Raw genomic sequence first — 19321 nt, 5'->3', positions numbered from 1 at the left:
GTTGGATTTTTCATTGAATTGGACTCCAAAGGGGAACGTGAGGGAGTTTGGGACGTGAGGGGATTTGCTGGTGGCTGAGGTGGCAAGCTAGATGGCATACACAAGGAGGGGGAGGCGTGGATCCAAGAAGATAAGGATAAGGATGAGTTGGTTTGGAAGTCTCATCCAAACTGCTCACTTGAAGGCATGAAGGGGGAGAGGCGTCCCACCTCTCCTCCAACCAATTGGTGTCGCACCAAAGAGGGGAAGAGTCTCTCTTCATGTAAACAAGGAAAGAATTTTTTTTCAAACACCAAAATTCTGATTTCATTCTTCATACCTTCTCTTATATAGAGTGGGAGGTTGGCAAAGGATAAGGATTACAACTAGAATTTTATTGGACTTCTAACCTAACTAAACTTTTTTTTAAATCTGAATTCCTAAGAGATAAGATGACACTTCACCTTGGGAGTAATTCTAATTGAATTGATCTCCTTTTGGCGTGTGACTCATCCCTTTAAAGAAGGACTCCACCGCTAGGCAACTAGAATCTTACTTTGAGTCAAACACCTTCTCGAGTACCAACATCAGCATGAAGTTCGGGAGACTCCTCAAATTTTATTCGATCTCCAAATTTAATGTTCTTATAGTCATTGGAAAGCTATGGATGTCAACTTTCCAACAAAATTCGAATCAACTTAATTAGACTTCTGTAGCTCCTGAAATCTTCAAAATACTATATGATGTTCAATCTGTCATGGATTTCAACTGGATCTGAACTCTGAATTTCTTCCATATGTGAGAGGTCTTCATGGTTGAACTTCTCTTCATGGACTCTTGAGCCTCCTAATCTTTAGCTAAGGATTGCTACATGGCACTCAATTACAAGGACTTAATCTTAAATACATGGACTCAATCCTCTTACATAAGGACTCAATCCTCTCTCACATGGACTCAATCCTCTCATACAAGGACTTAATCACACAACTCCTAAATTAAATCAAGACCATTCAATGCCTTGGACTCAATTAAATTTAGGCGTTGGGACAACTAAACCCAATGTGACTTGACCCAATCCTTACATAACATGGACTCTTTTGATGCCACTTGGCATTCAATTACAAGGACACAATTGAAGACTCAGTTTAGCAAACTTACAACTAATTTTAGAACTCAATCATAAACATAAATAAGCAAATTGCAAACCCAAGACAAGAACTCAAATAAACCCAAAATAAAAGGACTCGATGTGGCCTAATTGACCAAAATAAAATAGACTCAATCCAATATAATTAAATGCTGAAAATTATGAATCCAATGTGTTTCGGGCACACTCAAGCAAGGATCCAAACTCAACATACGTCCATCATGACTTAGGCTCGTGCTCCTGCATCAAACAAAGTATGAGAAATTTTCTTGTCCTAGGTTCACCATATCAGCGAGTAGTCGTCATGACAGGAATTGCTGCGAGTGTTTAAGTTTAAGATAAACCATTATCTGTTTACTCTCCTTCCATAATAATTCAACAATTTCAACTTCATCTTTCTTTTTGAAGAGCTCAAGTGTGCTCAGGTGTATTACCATTGGACTTATCCTGCTGCTGCCCCTATTGAATTGAGAGATTCCTTTTGTCTCAATCCAAGTCTTTATTTTTAATGCTTCAATTGAGTAAGAAAATTTGTGCTTTCTCAATTTATGTTTCCCAATTATTCGACTAAATGAGCATGATCGAAGGTTATCATTTAGTTTTCAAGTTTATTGGATTTCTAATAGCTTTTGATGGATTGTATCCTACTTGCACAAATTTAACTAGCTTTATTATTTTTCAGAGAGAACAAAAATTCAAGTTAGCTAGCACCTCAATGCTCTAGCTGATATTGCATTAACCTGATAAGTAGTTGGGATTCAAGAAAACCAAGCGCTTGGTGAAACGAGTATGTATTCTAGGTCCCATATCAAAAAAGTAGTCATCGTGACACCAAATGCTACTAGCATTTAAATTCAAGATCAAATGGTTGTAGTTTGAACCCATTTAACTAGACTACAGGAAATTCTCTCCATTTCTCTTTTAAATTAATAGGATGAGAAGCTCAAACTCTTGGATTTCATGAAGCTAAGGGACTAAATTGGTAGACAAATGCACACTACCATGTTCTTCTTTTCTTTCTGTCTCCTGGTTATTCTTCTCCCTGACTAATAAGTTACGAACTTTAGCATGTTCACTCTAAAGAGTCCTTGCAGAAGACTTGGGCCATTTGGCCTTACCTTTGCATAGGAGACACTTTGATTCTTTAATAAGAGTAATCTCCAGTCAATCTTAAAAGAGTTGCATGACAAACTCTTGTGATTCAATGGTAAGCTGCAGCCAACTTCCAAACACGTCTTTCCTTTCTAAAGACTGATCTTAAAACAGTCCCCATCATGTTATCACTCATTCGATCCAAGTAAGAAGTCTTTTTATCCACCAACTCATTTAAGATTAGGTTTCACAATTGGATGACTCTGTTACTCTAAATTCTAAAACATAAAAGCTGATAGCTCCATGCTTTGATGAAAGCTCCAGCAAGAGGTTCTTGTATATCATCAGGATGAGATGAGAAAATTCAGTTCATGATATCGTGTGTTATTTATTGTACTTTAGGATTTTATTCTTACCTAATCTTTAGGTGTTAAATGATTTTCAAAATTATTTTCATACAACATTTTTATATTTAAAATCTATTTTATTTCAACCTTTATACTTCACACATGTCTACCTATTCTCAAACTCCTCCTATTTTTTCGCTTTTCCCTACTTAACATGACCATGGTGGAGATATATGAACATACATAACGTTTTGATTTGTTTATCAATTTTTTCAGAGAAATTAATATATAAAGTAACAATACAATTTTTTTTTTTTTTACCAATAATGTAACTTTGGACATATGAATCTACTCATACTCCCAAAATCAGTAGAGCAGCTCACTCTCCCGCATCATGATCTCTATTCTGAAAATGATGCAAACACAAAAAAAGGAATGATGTACATGCAATCACATGTATGGTCAAGCAAGCGACATGTCTACTAGGCTTCCAATGCAGCTTGATCAGACTAGGAGATATTTAACTATTTTATAAATATATTTTATTTATGCTAGATCATTGATTTAAGGTTTTAACTGGAATTGGTGCATTTTTTTTATTTTTTGGATCAATTAAATATTAAATTAGCTATGAACCAAACTTTAAAACAAGCTTGAAATCAAGAATTAAATTTCATTCAAATTTAAACTTAGCTTCATCTAATCTTGAGTTAATTTCATCTCCATTTAGGATTATTAAGTTAATCAAATAGGCTCATGTTTGGATCGACCTGAAATTAAGCTCAAATAGAGCTTAGAATAATGAGAAATAAATTGAGCTGGATCTAGGAGTTCAAACTCGAAATTAATTTCAAACCAAGCTTCATTATATCTGAGCTTGATTAATTTCGACTCAGTTACACTCCTAAGTCCACCTGAAAATAGGGGCACATTAGTCTAGTAAAATTCAGAACGCCATTTCCAAAGGAAAGCTATTCATTTTTGTACAGGTAAAATTAAAGCCTATTTCTCTGTAAAATCCTCATGCTTTATTTGGTGCAAAAAAAAAAAAATGTCAATGACTCTTGGTTAAATTATTTGGCGAACACCTGTTAATATTCCTATCTTACATATAATATGAGAATTAAAATTTTGAAGTTCTATTTAAGCAACAACTCTTGGTTAAATTATGGTGGCCAATTGTTAGAAGAAATATCAGTTTTAAGCTGCACTAATTTTGTGAGTCGAATGGGAAGAAAATCGACCCCAACTATTAGAAGAATAAAGAGAGCCGCCGGAAGGATGGAACATCAAGCTTACACCATCATAAAGATCAAGCTTAAACTCTTAGATCTATGTAAAAAGCTCACAGCCCTACAAAGAAGAATCAGATGCGTTCAACTTGGTGCTAGCCGGGGAGCTAAGAAACTTTCTAACGTGTGAATTTTTTAAGTTAGACTATAATAAAACTAGGATAGGTTTGTATCTTTTATCCGAAAAAAGGATTCACTGTTGGGTTTTGACCCACATGACCACATCGTGGTCAGTTACGATTCCGTGAGAAGTGGAAGCATTATCCTTGATGGTAGGATAACATAACGAGTCTCACCCTCTGCCTAGCAAGTGAACAGAAAATTGGACTCCATCTCCTGAGTGTTCGAACAGGGGCCAAGAGGGAGATACGAACTAAGGACTTGATCATCCAGAAAACAAAGGAAGCTTTGATCGTTCAGTCTATCATGGATCCAGGTATGCTTCCTTTCAAGATTGGTTCTATTATGATCCTATTTAAGATGGTTTTTATCATGTGGTATCAGAGCCTGGTTCATCCTAGAACCAGATCACAGTAAAGGGGAGAACCAGATCATGGTAAAAGACCCATTTTTGACAGTCCATGGATAGTCCTCCACGGCCGCAGGGACTTGGCAATGGGATGGTCCGACCCTGTGATGGCCGGTGAAACAACCCCAATGCCGGATCGGCCATGGCTTCCATCCCATCCAAATGCCGGATCGGGCCGGATTCATGGATTTGAGAAACAACCCCAAAAGGGGAAGAATGACCCTGCTGACGCCGGATCTGGCCGGCATATGCCGCCATGAGCCATCAGAGGATCCGGCGTAGCCGCCGGCCATGGTCTGCCTCCCACCCTTTAAAAAAAAAAAAAAAGATAAAACTCACCGGAGTCAGTGCGGGTGGTTCGACCGCCCGGGTGACGCCGTCGGGCGGCGTTTCGTCCGGCACCGGGCCCATCCCGGTGGCGCCGTCGGGCGGCACTTCGTCCGGCGGCATGATCGCCGCCCGCTGCTCCTAAGAGCCGACGGGTTGGGTTCGGCGGAACCCCAACCCGCCGGCGTTGCCCTGCTGGCGTGCGACTGCCGGTGGGCTCGCCATCGGGCGGCGGGTCCACCGGAAGGAGGCGGCGCGCTCGTCGCCCGGCGACCGGAGGCTGGCGGGCTGGGTTCGGCGGAACCCTAGCCCGCCGCTAAAAGAGGAGGAATCCCGACCCGTCTTTAGTTCTTTTAAAAAAAAATATTAATTTATTCATAACGGGTCCGGGTTTTGAGTTTTAACCCGAACCCGTAATTGGTAACCCGTCTGCATTTAAAAAAAGGGCATAATGGGCATAACGGGCATAACGGGTTCGGGTTTTTGGGTTTCGATCCGAAACCCGAGTTCGTTTGGCCAATAAAAAGGGAATTTTTGGTTAAGCCCCTCTGCATAGTTTATTTGTGCAAACAGTCCTTCCAGGGCTGTTAGAAGGACGAATAATTTTCATTTCAGTCCCTGTTAAATGTTAAACTTATGCATACAGTCCTTCCAGGGCTGTTAAAGAAAGAAATGTTTCTGTTAAATCCCTGTGAAATATTTTATTTATAGTGAAGTCCTTAGAGGGCTGTTAAAAGATGAAATTGTTTCTGTTAAGCCCCTGTAAAATATTTTATTTATGCTGACATCCTTCCAGGGCTATAAGAAACAAAATATTTTGATTTAGTCCCTGTAAAGCATATCACTTATTTAGAGATCCTCAAAATATGTTAATTTAGTCCCTATAAAACATATTATTTATGCAGAGGTCCTTGTAGGGTAATGTGATAAAAAATTTTGTCATTTATTTTACATTTTAGTATACTTGATAGCATGATATGACATATGTACTGATTGTGTAGATTAGTAAAATATTAAATACATGTTTTATTTTAATTTGTCATATTATGAATTGTCAATTATGTGCAATGTCATTATTTTAATTTGATGTCTATATTATGAAATAGTTTGGTAGTTGCCAAAGTAACCCAACTAGAATGTTTAATAGACATCAAGTCATCAAATACTCTAATCCCAGGTATTAAGATAATGACTTTGCAAATTATGACTTACAGTTTTTCAATCATGAGATATTATGGATTGGCCCAAAGGTGCACCACTTTCAAATGATTGATTTGCTGAGTTAGGATAATTAATGAGTATCCTTGATTTAATAGGTATTGGATGCTCAAAGGCAACAGACCTATTTGAATTTTGGACCTATATCATTAATTATTCCTAGGTGAATTGGGAATCACCATAATAGTAATTTAGTATTTCATGATTACTACCCAAAGGTGTATTATGGTAATACTGTTTATGTTATTCATCATTATTGCTAACTCAAAGTGTTAATGTTGTAAGCATTTTCTTATTGTTAATTTTCTTATTGCAGTATCTATTCCTGTTTCGCTTCATTCGCAAGCTTCATCTGTTACGATCTTTAATGGAACTAATTTCTCAGAGTGGAATGAACAAGTCCAGTTTCACCTAGGTGTTCTGGATCTTGATTTAGCACTCCGATCTGAGAAACCGGCTGACATTACTGATTTGAGCAGCTCGGAAGAAAGGTCTTTTTATAAGACTTGGGAAAGATCGACAGATTGAGCATTATGTTTATGCGGATGAGTATAGCGAACAATATCAAGTCAACGCTTCCTGAATGTGACAGTGCTCAAGCATTATTGAAAACTGTGGAAGAACGTTTTCGATCTGCTGATAAGTCTCTGGCTGGGACATTAATGGCTAAACTTACCACCATGAAATTTGATGGTACTTGTGGGATGCATGAGCATATCCTTGAAATGACAAATATAGCTGCTAAGCTGAAGGCTCTTGGGATGGATGTGAATGAATCCTTTTTAGTTCAATTTATTTTGAACTCCTTGCCTCCTCAATTTGGATCATTTCAAATTCACTATAACACTATTAAGGATAAGTGGAATGTGAATGAATTGACCAGTATGCTTGTTCAAGAGGAGACAAGACTTAAGCAACAAGGATATCATTCTGTCAATCTTGTAAGTCATGGAGCCAAGAAGAAATGGAAGAAGCCAAGAAAGGGCATGAAGAGTGGACCATCCAAGGGTAAAGAGCCTCATCATGATACCGAGGTTCATAAGAAGAAACAAAACAAAGATAGATGCCATTTCTGCAAAAAATTGGGACACTATCAGAAGGACTGCCATAAACGCAAGGCATGATTTGAAAAGAAAGGTAAGCCTTTGGCTTATGTATGTTTTGAATCAAACCTTACTGAAGTTCCTTCTAATACTTGGTGGTTTGACTCAGGTTCTAATGTTCATGTTTCAAATACGATACAGGGATTCCTTACAACCCAGATGCAAGATCCAAATGAGAGTTTTATCGTTTTGGGGAATGGGGTTAGAGTTCCTATAACAGCTGTTGGAACCTATCGTTTGCTTTTAAATACTGGTTCTCATTTAGATTTGCTTCAGACTCTTTATGTTCCTTCTATTTCTAGAAATTTAATTTCTGTTTCTAAACTTGATGTTGAAGGATATTTCTTTAAAATTGGGAATGCTAGTTTGCGTCTTTTCAAAGACAATCTCTTCATTGATTCTGGTGTCTTGTGTGATGGTTTATATAAAGTAAATCTTGATAATCATTTTGCTGAAACTCTTATGACCTTGCATCGTAATATTGGAATTAAACGAAACATGATAAATAAAAGATCTTCTAACTTGTGGCATAAAAGATTGGGTCATATATCCAAAGAAAGATTAGAGAGATTAGTAAAGGATGGGATTTTGTTAAACTTAGACTTTACTGATCTCGGTATGTGTGTAGACTGCATTAAGGAAAAGCAAACCAAACACACAAAGAAAGTTGCCACAAGAAGTGAAGAATTTCTTGAAATTATCCATACAGACATTTGTGGGCCTTTTGACTCTCCATCATTTGGTGGAGAGAAGTATTTTATCACCTTTATTGATGATTTTTTACGTTATGGTTATGTCTATTTGTTGCATGAAAAATCTCAGGCAGTGGATGTCCTAGAGGTATACATTACTGAGGTTGAAAGACAATTAGATAGAAAGGTGAAAATTGTCAGGTCTGATAGAGGTGGTGAATTTTATGGTAGGTATGATGAAACAGGACAACACCCTGGCCCATTTGCTAAACTCTTAGAAAAGCATGGCATACGTGCTCAATACACTATGCCGGGAACGCCACAGCAGAATGGAGTAGCTGAAAGGCGTAATCGTACACTTATGGATATGGTTAGGAGTATGTTAAGTAATTTTCCGTTACCCATATCGTTGTGGATGGAAGCCCTTAAGACCGCTGTATACATATTAAACCGGGTTCCTAGTAAGGCAGTTCCAAAAACTCCTTTTGAGTTATGGACAGGAAGGAAACCGAGTTTAAGACACCTGCATGTTTGGGGTTGTCCGGCGGAGGCCAGAATTTATAATCCACATGAAAAGAAATTGGATTTTAGAACAATTAGTGGATACTTTATAGGTTATCCCGAAAAATCCAAAGGGTATAGGATTTACTGTCCTAACCATAGTACGAGAATTATAGAGACCGGTAATGTCAAATTCATTGAGAATGGTGAAACCAGTGGGAGTGATAAACCACAAAATGTGAAAATTCAAGAAGTTATGGTGCAAGTCCCTTTACCCATGACTTCTAAGAAAATTGTTGTTCCTACAGTTGTCACACAGTTTAATAACAATGAACAACAAATTAATGATCAAACACTCCATAATGAAGTTATCACCACTGAACAAGTTGTAGAAGAACCACAAGGGATGACATTAAGGAGATCTCAAAGAGAAAGAAGATCTGCCATTCCAAATGATTATATGGTTTATCTACAAGAATTTGATTTTGATATAGGGACAAGAAAAGATCCGGTTTCTTTTAAACAAGCCATAGAAAGTATTGATTCGACTAAATGGATTGATGCCATGAAAGATGAGTTAAAATCAATGGATCAGAATGAAGTCTGGGATGTCGTTGATTTGCCCGAAGGTTGTAAGACAGTTGGGTGTAAGTGGGTCTTTAAGACCAAGCTCGACTCAAAGGGTCATGTTGAACGACATAAAGCCAGACTGGTGGCCAAGGGTTTCACTCAGAAAGGAGGCATTGATTATAAAGAGACCTTTTCTCCTGTATCTAAAAAGGACTCATTTAGAATTATTATGGCTTTGGTTGCACATTATGATTTAGAGTTGCACCAAATGGATGTAAAAACTGCTTTTCTAAATGGGAGTTTAGATGAAGAAGTCTATATGGACCAGCCCGAAGGTTTCCCATTAAAGGAAAAAGAACACATGGTTTGCAAATTAAAGAAGTCAATATATGGTCTTAAACAAGCTTCCCGACAATGGTATCGCAAGTTCAATGATACCATCACTTCCTTCGGTTTTAAGGAAAACACTGTTGATCGGTGTATATACCTGAAGGTCAGTGGGAGCAAGTTTATCTTTTTGTTCCTATATGTTGATGATATATTGCTTGCCAGTAGTGATCTTGGCTTATTGTATGAAACTAAGGTTTTTCTCTCAAAGAACTTTGAAATGAAAGATATGAATGAGGCAACCTACGTGATAGGCATTGAAATATTTCGTGATCGATCACGTGGATTGTTAGGGTTGTCTCAAAAGGCATATATAGACAGAGTTCTAGAGAGATTTGGTATGGAGAATTGTTCAGCCAGTGTTGTTCCAATTCAGAAAGGGGATAAATTTAGTCTCATGCAATGCCCATAGAATGAATTGGAACGTAAGCAGATGGAAAATATACCTTATGCTTCTGCATTTGGTAGCTTGATGTACGCTAAGACCTGTACCAGACCGGACATCAGTTTTGCAGTTGGAATGCTAGGAAGATACCAAAGTAATCCAGGGATAGATCACTGGAAAGCTGCAAAGAAGGTGATGAGATACTTGCAAGGAACAAAGAATTACATGCTTACATATAGAAAGTCAGATAGCCTTGAGGTGATTGGCTATTCGGATTCAGACTTTGCTGGATGTGTGGATAGTAGAAAGTCAACGTTTGGCTATTTGTTCCTATTAGCTGGAGGAGCAATCTCATGGAAAAGTGCCAAACAGACAAGCACTGCTTCGTCCACCATGGAAGCAGAATTTGTGGCATGCTTTGAGGCCACGGTTCATAGTTTGTGGCTGCGTAACTTTATCTCGGGACTTGGGATTGTCGACTCTATTGCCAGGCCGCTGAGAATCTTTTGTGACAATACTGCAGCCGTCCATTTCTCCAGAAACGACAAATATTCTAATGGTGCCAAGCACATTGAGCTTAAATATTTTGTTGTCAAGGAGGAAGTTCAGAAACAAAATGTGTCTATAGAAAATATGAGGACAGAGCTCATGATTGCAGATCCTTTGACAAAAGGTTTACAACCGAAGACTTTTAAAGAGCATGTTGAAAGAATGGGTCTTAGTTGTAATCCATGATATTTGTTGAGGATTGTATTATGTTTATTTCTTTGACACTTAGATATAATTGATTATGTTTCTGTTTTTCCTGTTCTTCAAATATATGTACATGTATGGGTTTGAATGTATGATTACAGGAATTGTTTCTGACAAAGACATAATGTTTGACCATTAAAGATACTTCTCATTTATGGACTATGGTTAAATAATTTGCTAGTGTTGTAGTACTTGGAAGGAACTATGTCATTATATTGATGTGGAACCGCCTTGACTCGCATTAGTAAGTTGTTTAATTATGGTATTATGATGACCCAACTGACTATGGATTAGAATGATGCGCGCCTAATGTTTATATCATTTCTAACTAAAGTATGATCATATGGGCCAAGTGGGAGAATGTTGGGTTTTGACCCACATGACCACATCGTGGTCAGTTACAATTCCGTGAGAAGTGGAAGCACTATCCTTGATGGTAGGATAACATAACGGGTCTCACCCTCTGCCTAGCAAGTGAACAGAAAATTGGACTCCATCTCCTGAGTGTTCGAACAGGGGCCAAGAGGGAGATACGAACTAAGGACTTGATCATCCAGAAAACAAAGGAAGCTTTGATCGTTCAGTCTATCATGGATCCAGGTATGCTTCCTTTCAAGATTGGTTCTATTATGATCCTATTTAAGATGGTTTTTATCATTCACTGCTTGTCGTGCTAAAAATGGACTAAGTAAGTTAAAAAAGAGAGTCTTTTTAACTTTCTGTTGATCCCCAAATCTGTTTTGAAGAAAATAATTTGTCAAATCCTTCTGCTAAAATAGATAGATCATTATTAATGTCCCCATCGGAAGAAGCAGCATAAGCAGCTGAATTTAAAGAGGAGGCTCTCCTTCGCACGAATACATCATTAGATCATGCATTGGTGGCTTCGTGATCCCGTCAGACGGATGAATGAAAAAATTTAAAGTGCTTAAAAATTTATGCCTAGCACAATTCAATAAGCTATATCGTGAGAGAAGATCAATTATTCATACAAAAGATACAATCTAAACCCAACGAAACTGCAATTTCCACGGCTCCAATCCAACAAAGTGGTCCGGAGTTTCGAAATTTTTACTCATCAAGTTCCTAATCAGTTAAAATCGTGTTGCGTATAGATCCAGTCTCTCCTAATCACATAGGGCTCGTTTGGTTCGCGGGAAAAGGAGGAAAAGTGTGGTCAACGGGAAAGTAATGAGATGCCTCTTGTTTGGTTGGAGTCTTCAAATAAGAGAGATGAAAGAGTTGTATTCCCATAAATATATGATTCCCACATTTCATGAAAAAGTCTTTTCCATTAGGCGGAAATCACTTTATTTTTATTTTTTCCCAAAAAGATCCTTCAGCATTAAAGACCTAATAAAAGTGGATGGCCAATTAAACACAAGCACTTTTGAAAATTTGTCACTTTTTCATTGTTAATCAAATATGCTAAAAATACTTTCCTACACATCATATTTTTAAAAATTTATTTTTCAAAAATTATATTTCTAGAAGAAAAAATAGATCCCGCGAATCAAGCGTGCCCATGATGCCGAATCAGCTGACCAAGCAAAAGGTATCTATTGTACAGTAGGTGGGTCCCTGACCTTTGCACGATAACCGATGTAAGGGCTGGCTTTGTTTGGTCCGCATCATCGTACCATCAGTTCAAGAGCGCCCATTGTGGACTGAAATGATCTTCATGCATTGTGCTTAGGTGTGCAGGGGCCCTCACGTATTGTCCTTTTCAGGCTTTTTGGGCGTGGCGTGGGGAAGGCAGTTTCTGAGAAGAGCTCTCTCTTGGTCACCCTCCCAATTTATTAGACCGTGATGGAATGTTGCTCTCCAAGTTGCCAATGCCATCTCCAGTGACCATCCAGGAAGTGACCAAGTACCACATCAGACAGCTTCCTTGGCTCTGCAATTCTAGCGCTGAGTCTCAAGCCTCCAGTTCCTCGCCAGTTCGGAGGGCCATGCCAAGTGAAGTAACCATATCTCTCCTTGACATGTATCGCTATAGACTCATTCGGGCAGCGAGAAGAGGAAAAAAAGCAGAGCATGGTCAGCCAAAAAAAAAAAGAAATATTTCATATTTGATTAGAATTTAGAAAAAAAGAGATTAAAAAAATAGCTTATTCATAGAAATAAGATTTTTATATTTTATAAAAAAATATGTGAGATATGAAAAAAATCAAATTTCCACCTACTAAGAATTGAGGTAATTTTTTTAACAAAAATGCCTGTTAGATAGGATATGATGAAGTCTTTTCCTTTGTGGATATAATAGATATTTTTGACAATTTTTTTCGAAGATTAGACGGTCAACCAAACATAAGCCAATCTGGAAAATATTAATTTTTCATGGTTAACCAAATATCCAAAAACTATTTTTTTATATATTATAAGTCACGGCATCAATTTTTTAGAAAAAATATTTTAGAAAAAAAAATTCTTTTTACAAACCAAACGAAGTTTAAATAGGACAAAATCAGGGGAAAAAAAAGGGAGGGGAAAGCATGGCTAGGGTTTCAACGTATCACATATGTGGAGCCACCAAAGAAACGAAGGCCTGGTCACAATTGTCTAAGAAATCCACGGTGGGATGGATGGGCAAAACTTCATGAGGACGTGCCCAGTGCTTTCGCTCGTTTCTATGCCAATCTCTTGTTAATTTTTTACCATCCCTCTCTGTCACTGTAACTCCTCTCTAGGGTTATTTCCGCTGCCTCCCTCTATCTCCGTTGCCACAAACCCGGGGAGGAGATAATCATGCGAGATGCACGTGATTGATTTTGCCTTCGTCGCCAAAATGGAGACCAATTCATCATTGCGTAGGATGGGGCAGTCCAAGGATTTCAGAAATTTTAGACACAAGATGTTTACGTGAGCTTTTTACTAAGCACAGTTAAGAGAGAGAGAGAGAGAGAGAGAGAGAGAGAGAGATGGAATCATGGAATGGCTAGTTTGGAATGGAATGGTATATGGAGGGGGCTGTGTTTTTCTTATATTATTTACTGAGTAATGCTACAGGACTCCCGTTGCATGCATATAATTGATTCTCTTGCCACGTGGCAAGACGAAATTGGTGCACTCATAATATTTGATGTGATTACAATATTGCCAAATCAGCATTATAGATTGGCATGAATGCTTAGGTGGCTTGGTGGAGTTAAATAATCTCATATATATATTTTGCTCAAACAAGGCTTGAATGGGGTAACGCTGAGCCTTGGATAGGATGATATAAGCATAGGGTGGATTCAACTCCCAAGGTCGTCGAACCTACTTTCGATCTCCGATTGTACGTTCTTTCCTTGTGCAGCCGCTTGACCTGCAAAGGGACTCGGGCTCTAGCCCTTTTTATTTTTATTTTTATTTATTTATTTATTTTTATAAACCGGCGCCTTATGGTAGACAAGCATGAGCGCCTCCAGAACAATCCGAAACAAGTATCTAACGCAGAGCGGGTAGGATGACCTCAATACTTTCACGGAAGAAATCTCCTAAGTGGTGTGTGGCAAAGAACGTAATTCAGTCGGCAATCCTATTCGCCTTTCGAAAGTTGCGTGTTGAAAGGCGTCAAACTCTCGGAATTTCACATATGTCCTGAAGCAACGAGTGTAGCCCGTTAGTGCTGTGTTGTCTCTGGATTCAGCCAATCATCGTGATTGAGTTGTTTTCTAGGTAAGTGTTCTAGCCTCGATGGGGTGAGGTATAGCCGTATAGGACAGTGGATGGGGGATTAGCCCTCCTTGTATAAAAGAAACTTCGAATTGGATAAAATGGTTGATGCGGTGGAATGCCATCGCTAGTTAGAGCTAAGCCGGGTTTAGTGACATGGAAGGTGCCGGTTGCTAACGGATCAATATTTCAACCACATCACATCCATATTCTCAAATCATAATCTCCCATCAGAAATATTATTTACTATTATCACACAAATATTTGTTGTTATTTAAACAACTTAACTCCGAATGAATTGTTTTTTTTTAAAAAAATGATGGCTATCATTATGATTTTTGTTAGCTACTTTTCGTAAAATAGCGGAAAAGTATTTTTATCCATGTTATTCTGACTAATTTTTCTTTTCTTTTTTTCTTGGTCAAATAGTTTGTATAATAGAATAAAAGCTAGGGGCGTTAGTAGGTGTGGTTTGTTCAGATTTGGAACAACAATATCCAAATCTATAAGAAATTTATAATAAAAGATTAAATCTTTAGTGATAGTTATTAACCATAACCATATATAATATGGTGGGGTTTGGTGACCCGAATGGAATCACCCAGGTTATCTTAGATCACTGATAATGTTTATTGCGGAGTAATTTGATCTCAGATAATTTAAAATCACCACGTTTGGTATGCTATATTTCAATAATTAAAGAATCCCAAATATCCATGAGCAATATGTTTGGTATTCCAATAAAAATTCAAGATCACTCACCATACAATACCACAATTATCCCTAATATATTTCATAAAATATATCTATTAATCAAACAAAATATTTTTAATAAAGTATTAATATATTTATTTTTATATTAATTATTAATATATTTTATAAAAATATATATTTATTAGTCCTATAAAGAGATATTACTTATCATTATAGAATTAATATTTTTATTTATACTTATAATATATTAATTTTTAATGCTAATAATTGTTTTGATTAGAAAAATAAGGCACATAGAAGTAATATGTAAAATACTTTCATTATATAATATAAGTAAAATAATATATTCCTACTATAATTTAAAATTAACATTAAATAATAATATGACAATAATATGATTGATAATATATTATAGTATACTTTATCATAAAATATAAAATATAATATCAATATAATATAGTATTGTATATATAATGCTGATATAATATATTAACGGTTGAGTATTTTTATCTTCAATTTTCAGCCCAAAATCACTACCTCGAGATGACCTTGGATTTCTGATCTTAGTCATTCCATCATTAAGTTGGATGGTGATTTGAGGGATCGGGATGATTCCAAATTACTACCACATAGGATCATCGTGGTGTAATTAAACACAATTATCTCATCATCTTTATCTACATCATTCTTGATCTTGGATTGATCATCCCATACCAAATGCTCCCTATCGGTATAAATTTGGTGGAGTAAATTGGTTATGATTTGGTTACTCTCCTTAAATTTTGTTAAAACGATTTCTTCCCGGAGTTTTTAAAATAATATCAGCTGGCTGGCAGCTGCGGTGAAACTCATTTTGCGCGAAACCGTTAAAACCCCAGATGCCCTAGTAAAATATAAAAATAATTATCCCCCTAAATTTCCCACAATACCCCTCTCTCTCCCCCTCCTCTCTCAATAATAAATCCCTCTCTCCGATCCCTTCCCCATCGGTCCCTTCCTCCTTTTCTTACTCGTGTCTCTTTCCAAAGTACACCCCTCCTCTCCCTTCCCACCGCCTCTCGCCGGTGGAGAATGTGAGATGAGATCCCATCCCCCATCTCCACCGTCGATCTGAGGCTCACCGGAGAAAAGAACCCCCTTCCACCATGGAAGCCGAGCGAATGCGCCAGCTGATGCTCCTCTGGGCCAGATCCTTCAGCACTCGGGTTGGTCTCGTGGGTGGTAATCACACCGCTGCCCGCTTCTGCACTCGCTAATCTCACCCCCATCACCGCTTGCCGTGTTTCTCTCTTGCCATCATCTGTTCCGGCTTCCATCTTTGCCGCAATCAGCAAAGAAGACCGCCATGAAGAACGCTAGCCCTCGCACGACGACCAGACGAACACCCCCGGGGGGCCCTTCCGCCGCCGCCGGAGCCATCGAGCTCAGAGAGGACCGTCTCGTGATCCGGCTGCCTGATTTCCGGCTACTCCAGCTCGTTGCCCGGTCGGTGCTCCTCATCGCCGCCATCCTCACCCTCCCCTGGCTCCGCGCCGTGCTCCTCTCGGCCGGAATGCCCGCGGCTCCGCCGCCGGGCGCCGCCGCCCCGCGGTCTCGTTGGGTCGACGACCCGTTCTATCTCCCAATGCTTCTCCGCGATCTGCAGCACCAGGGACTGCTCGGCGCCCGCGCCCGCGCCGTCTTCCTCGGGGACCCCGGCTCCCGGCTCCCCTTCTTGAAGCACAACCAGATCGAGCCGGTGTCCTCCGACCGAGAGTGGAAAATTCCCGACCGCTCCGTCGAATTCGTGCTCGCCGCCGGTGACTTCAGCGATGCCTCCTTCGAATTCGTCGACCGGGTGCTGAGAGTCGGCGGCATCACCGCAGTCCGATTAAGCTCGGACCCGTCGCATTCTTTCCACCTGCCGCCGAACTACAGAACGGTTTATATCCGGCGATTCGGATCCACCATTGTCGCCATAAAGAAGATCGGCCGAGCCAGTAACGACAACGATGAAAATGCCGCTAATTTCCAGGCCAGCAGAGCAGGGAGGAGACTGCTGGCGATTTCGAAGGCGAAAGAAGAGACGCGGAACGAATCGGAGGATGTCTTGCCGGAGCCACCATCCAAGAACGAGTCCGAGAAGCTGCGGAAGAGGGCTAAACACCTCCCGGATCTGATGGGCGACTCGCTGGCCGAGCACCCAAGACGGGTGTTTGTCGACGCCGGGCCGCCCGGGAGGACGGGGAGCGAGAAGTGGTTCCAGGAGCAGCATCCAAAGGGGAATTCGGCTTTCGAGATTATAAGGTTGGATGCGGTGGGGATAGCAAAGTGGCTGGCGAGGAATGTGAAGGAAGAGGAGTATGAGGTGATGAAGGCTGATGCAGAAGACTCCAATGGTGGGGCTAAGAACGAATTAAATGGTGTCGGTCCGTGTGTGGAGTGGGATCCGGGGATCTAATAATAAGAGATCTACCGAAGAAGTTTCAAATGATTTTGAGAATTTGTGATATGGGTGTTTGATGTTTCTTTCCTTTCCTGTTCTTTCAAGTTAGGGACTGTGTTTGGAGCGCATGGTGATATCATATCATGTGCTTCTTTATCTTTTATATATTTTTTTGCATTTTGTTCTTGCCGGTTTATTTTCTGCTAAGGAAGAGTCATGATGGAGATGTTCCCTTTTGGATCCTTTGATGTACCAGAGTTCTTCTTCCAGTCTGAACTGTTAGGAATTTTCGAGCATGTGACTTTATTTTTATTTATTTATTTATGTATTTTATATATTATTTATTTATTTATTCATTTATTTATGCAGCACTACATTCTCGTTGTGCTATAGGCCTATAACAGGTTGGGCAAAGGGGTAACTAAAATCGCTCACAACCCCTTGCGCTCTCGTTGGAGTGGGATGATGGATTGGCCCATCTTTTTGTTGTTCTTTTTTTTTTTTTTTTTACATCGGCGCCTCACACACATCGGTTGTGAGTGCAGCCCGAGAAATCATAAAGTAAGAGACATTGCAATGGAGGCAGGATAAAGTCGTGATTTTTTCAGATGAAATCTTTGGAGTGCTGAGTTGTATTGGAAGCCATCCAATCCGCAGCACTGTTGGCCTCTCTGTAAGCACGAGTAGTCCGAGAGACGGCGCACGAGCCCAAAAGGGGGCGGATGTCGAAAAGCAGCTACATCCCTCCGGTAGCTCTGGATCCATGCGATTACCATGGCAGAGTCTCTCTCAAGGATGATCCAGTCTGCCCCCAGTCTACACCTCGCGTACGAGACTTCCTCCCAAGCATATCGGCATCCTACATGATAATGTGCGAAATTCGAACAAGGGTAAAAGTTCACAGTATCTGATAATTGTTAAGCAAAGCCTACATGATTACATAACCATGATTAAATGCCTAAGCTGACATTTTGTGCATAATTTGGTCAGTCACTATTCATGAATTTGTCCCCGAGAGAAGAACAGCATCGTGGCTGGTGTATGCGTCTCCCCCAAAATAAAATTGCGAAAGGTCTATCCTGTGAACTAAGCTGTGTATCATAGTTCACGCTGTTCCGGATTGGCTTTTCAGCCTTTCGTCAAACTAAAGAATCCATTACTAGGAAGGGAGCTTACTAAAGTATTTATGCCGCTTGCTACAAACTATATTCTTAGAGTAAGGACCGCGCAAGCAATTCAACAAGATTTGCAGAGGACGTCAAAACATATTTTGATAATTTTCATATATCCTGTCTGACTGGTATTCTCTTTTGTCAAACCAAATAATGCATTTCCTAATATCACAGCAATGGATGAGAGAGCTCATTGAAGTTAGGGGCAACAATACTTATCTTTTTAACTTGATTCAACTCAATATAGATTGGATCGAGCTTTTTATTTAATAAAATGATCAAATTTAGGTCTGAATTTTTGACTTGCTTAATAAACAAATTGGATTCGGGTTGATAAATTTTTGATCTATTCCATATCCGACGTGACAAATTGAAGTCTCAATGCTAGTTCTATTAACTACTTCCGGAGCAGGGTGATCACGCATGCAAGTCCCCACTATCTAGAAACCAAGAGCAATTAGTCGCAAGCATTACTATTCTTCAATTTGAACTGTATCTTGCGTCATATAAGAAATCTCTAGCCCTCACTTCACCCAAACTAGGAAAATGTGAGTTCTGGCTTCCCCAAACTCTAATATTGACAACACGAGGCTAAACTTATAGGAGAGACGTAGAGTTCTCTGCAGACGTTCAGATTTTTCTACTAATCCTAGAGCCATGAAAACACCCAAATACTTTTGAAAGCCTAGGCAATTCTGTAACATCTTTTCAAAGAGTTAAAAAAAAGAAAAGAAAAGCTAGAGAACATTTCTGACGGTTGGTTGTATGCAAGCGGACCAATCCTAGACTTAATTCTACTACTAGACTCTAAGGGCTCGTTTGGTTCGCAGGAAGCATTTTTTTTCCTAGAAATATGATTTCTGAAAAATAGATTCCTGAAAAAAAAATATGGAAAAATACTTTGGCATGTTTGATCGACAATGTAAAAGTGACAGATTTTTAAAGTACTTATGTTTGGTTGACCATCCTCTTTTTTAAAAAAATTATGTGTAATTTCTATTATACCCTTAATAAAAATTAGGTCTTTA

The 19321-nt window shown here is 39.1% G+C and overlaps 1 protein-coding gene across 1 annotated transcript; it reads left to right on the top strand.

Annotated features, from left to right (window-relative positions):
- Positions 1–15667: 15667 nt before the first annotated feature.
- On the top strand, positions 15668–17417 carry LOC103695445 (uncharacterized). The gene has a single exon (XM_008776779.6). It carries the CDS (start codon positions 16042–16044, stop codon positions 17134–17136), a length of 1095 nt encoding a protein of 364 aa, XP_008775001.4. The 5' UTR covers positions 15668–16041; the 3' UTR covers positions 17137–17417.
- The last annotated feature ends 1904 nt before the right edge of the window (positions 17418–19321 follow it).

This window comes from Phoenix dactylifera, chromosome 15 (genome assembly GCF_051530095.1).
Source record: "Phoenix dactylifera cultivar Ajwa chromosome 15, Ajwa_hap1_PhDact_Kaust_v1.1, whole genome shotgun sequence".
NCBI classification, from domain to species: Eukaryota; Viridiplantae; Streptophyta; class Magnoliopsida; order Arecales; family Arecaceae; genus Phoenix; species Phoenix dactylifera.
This window is presented reverse-complemented; position numbering and strand designations above follow the sequence as displayed.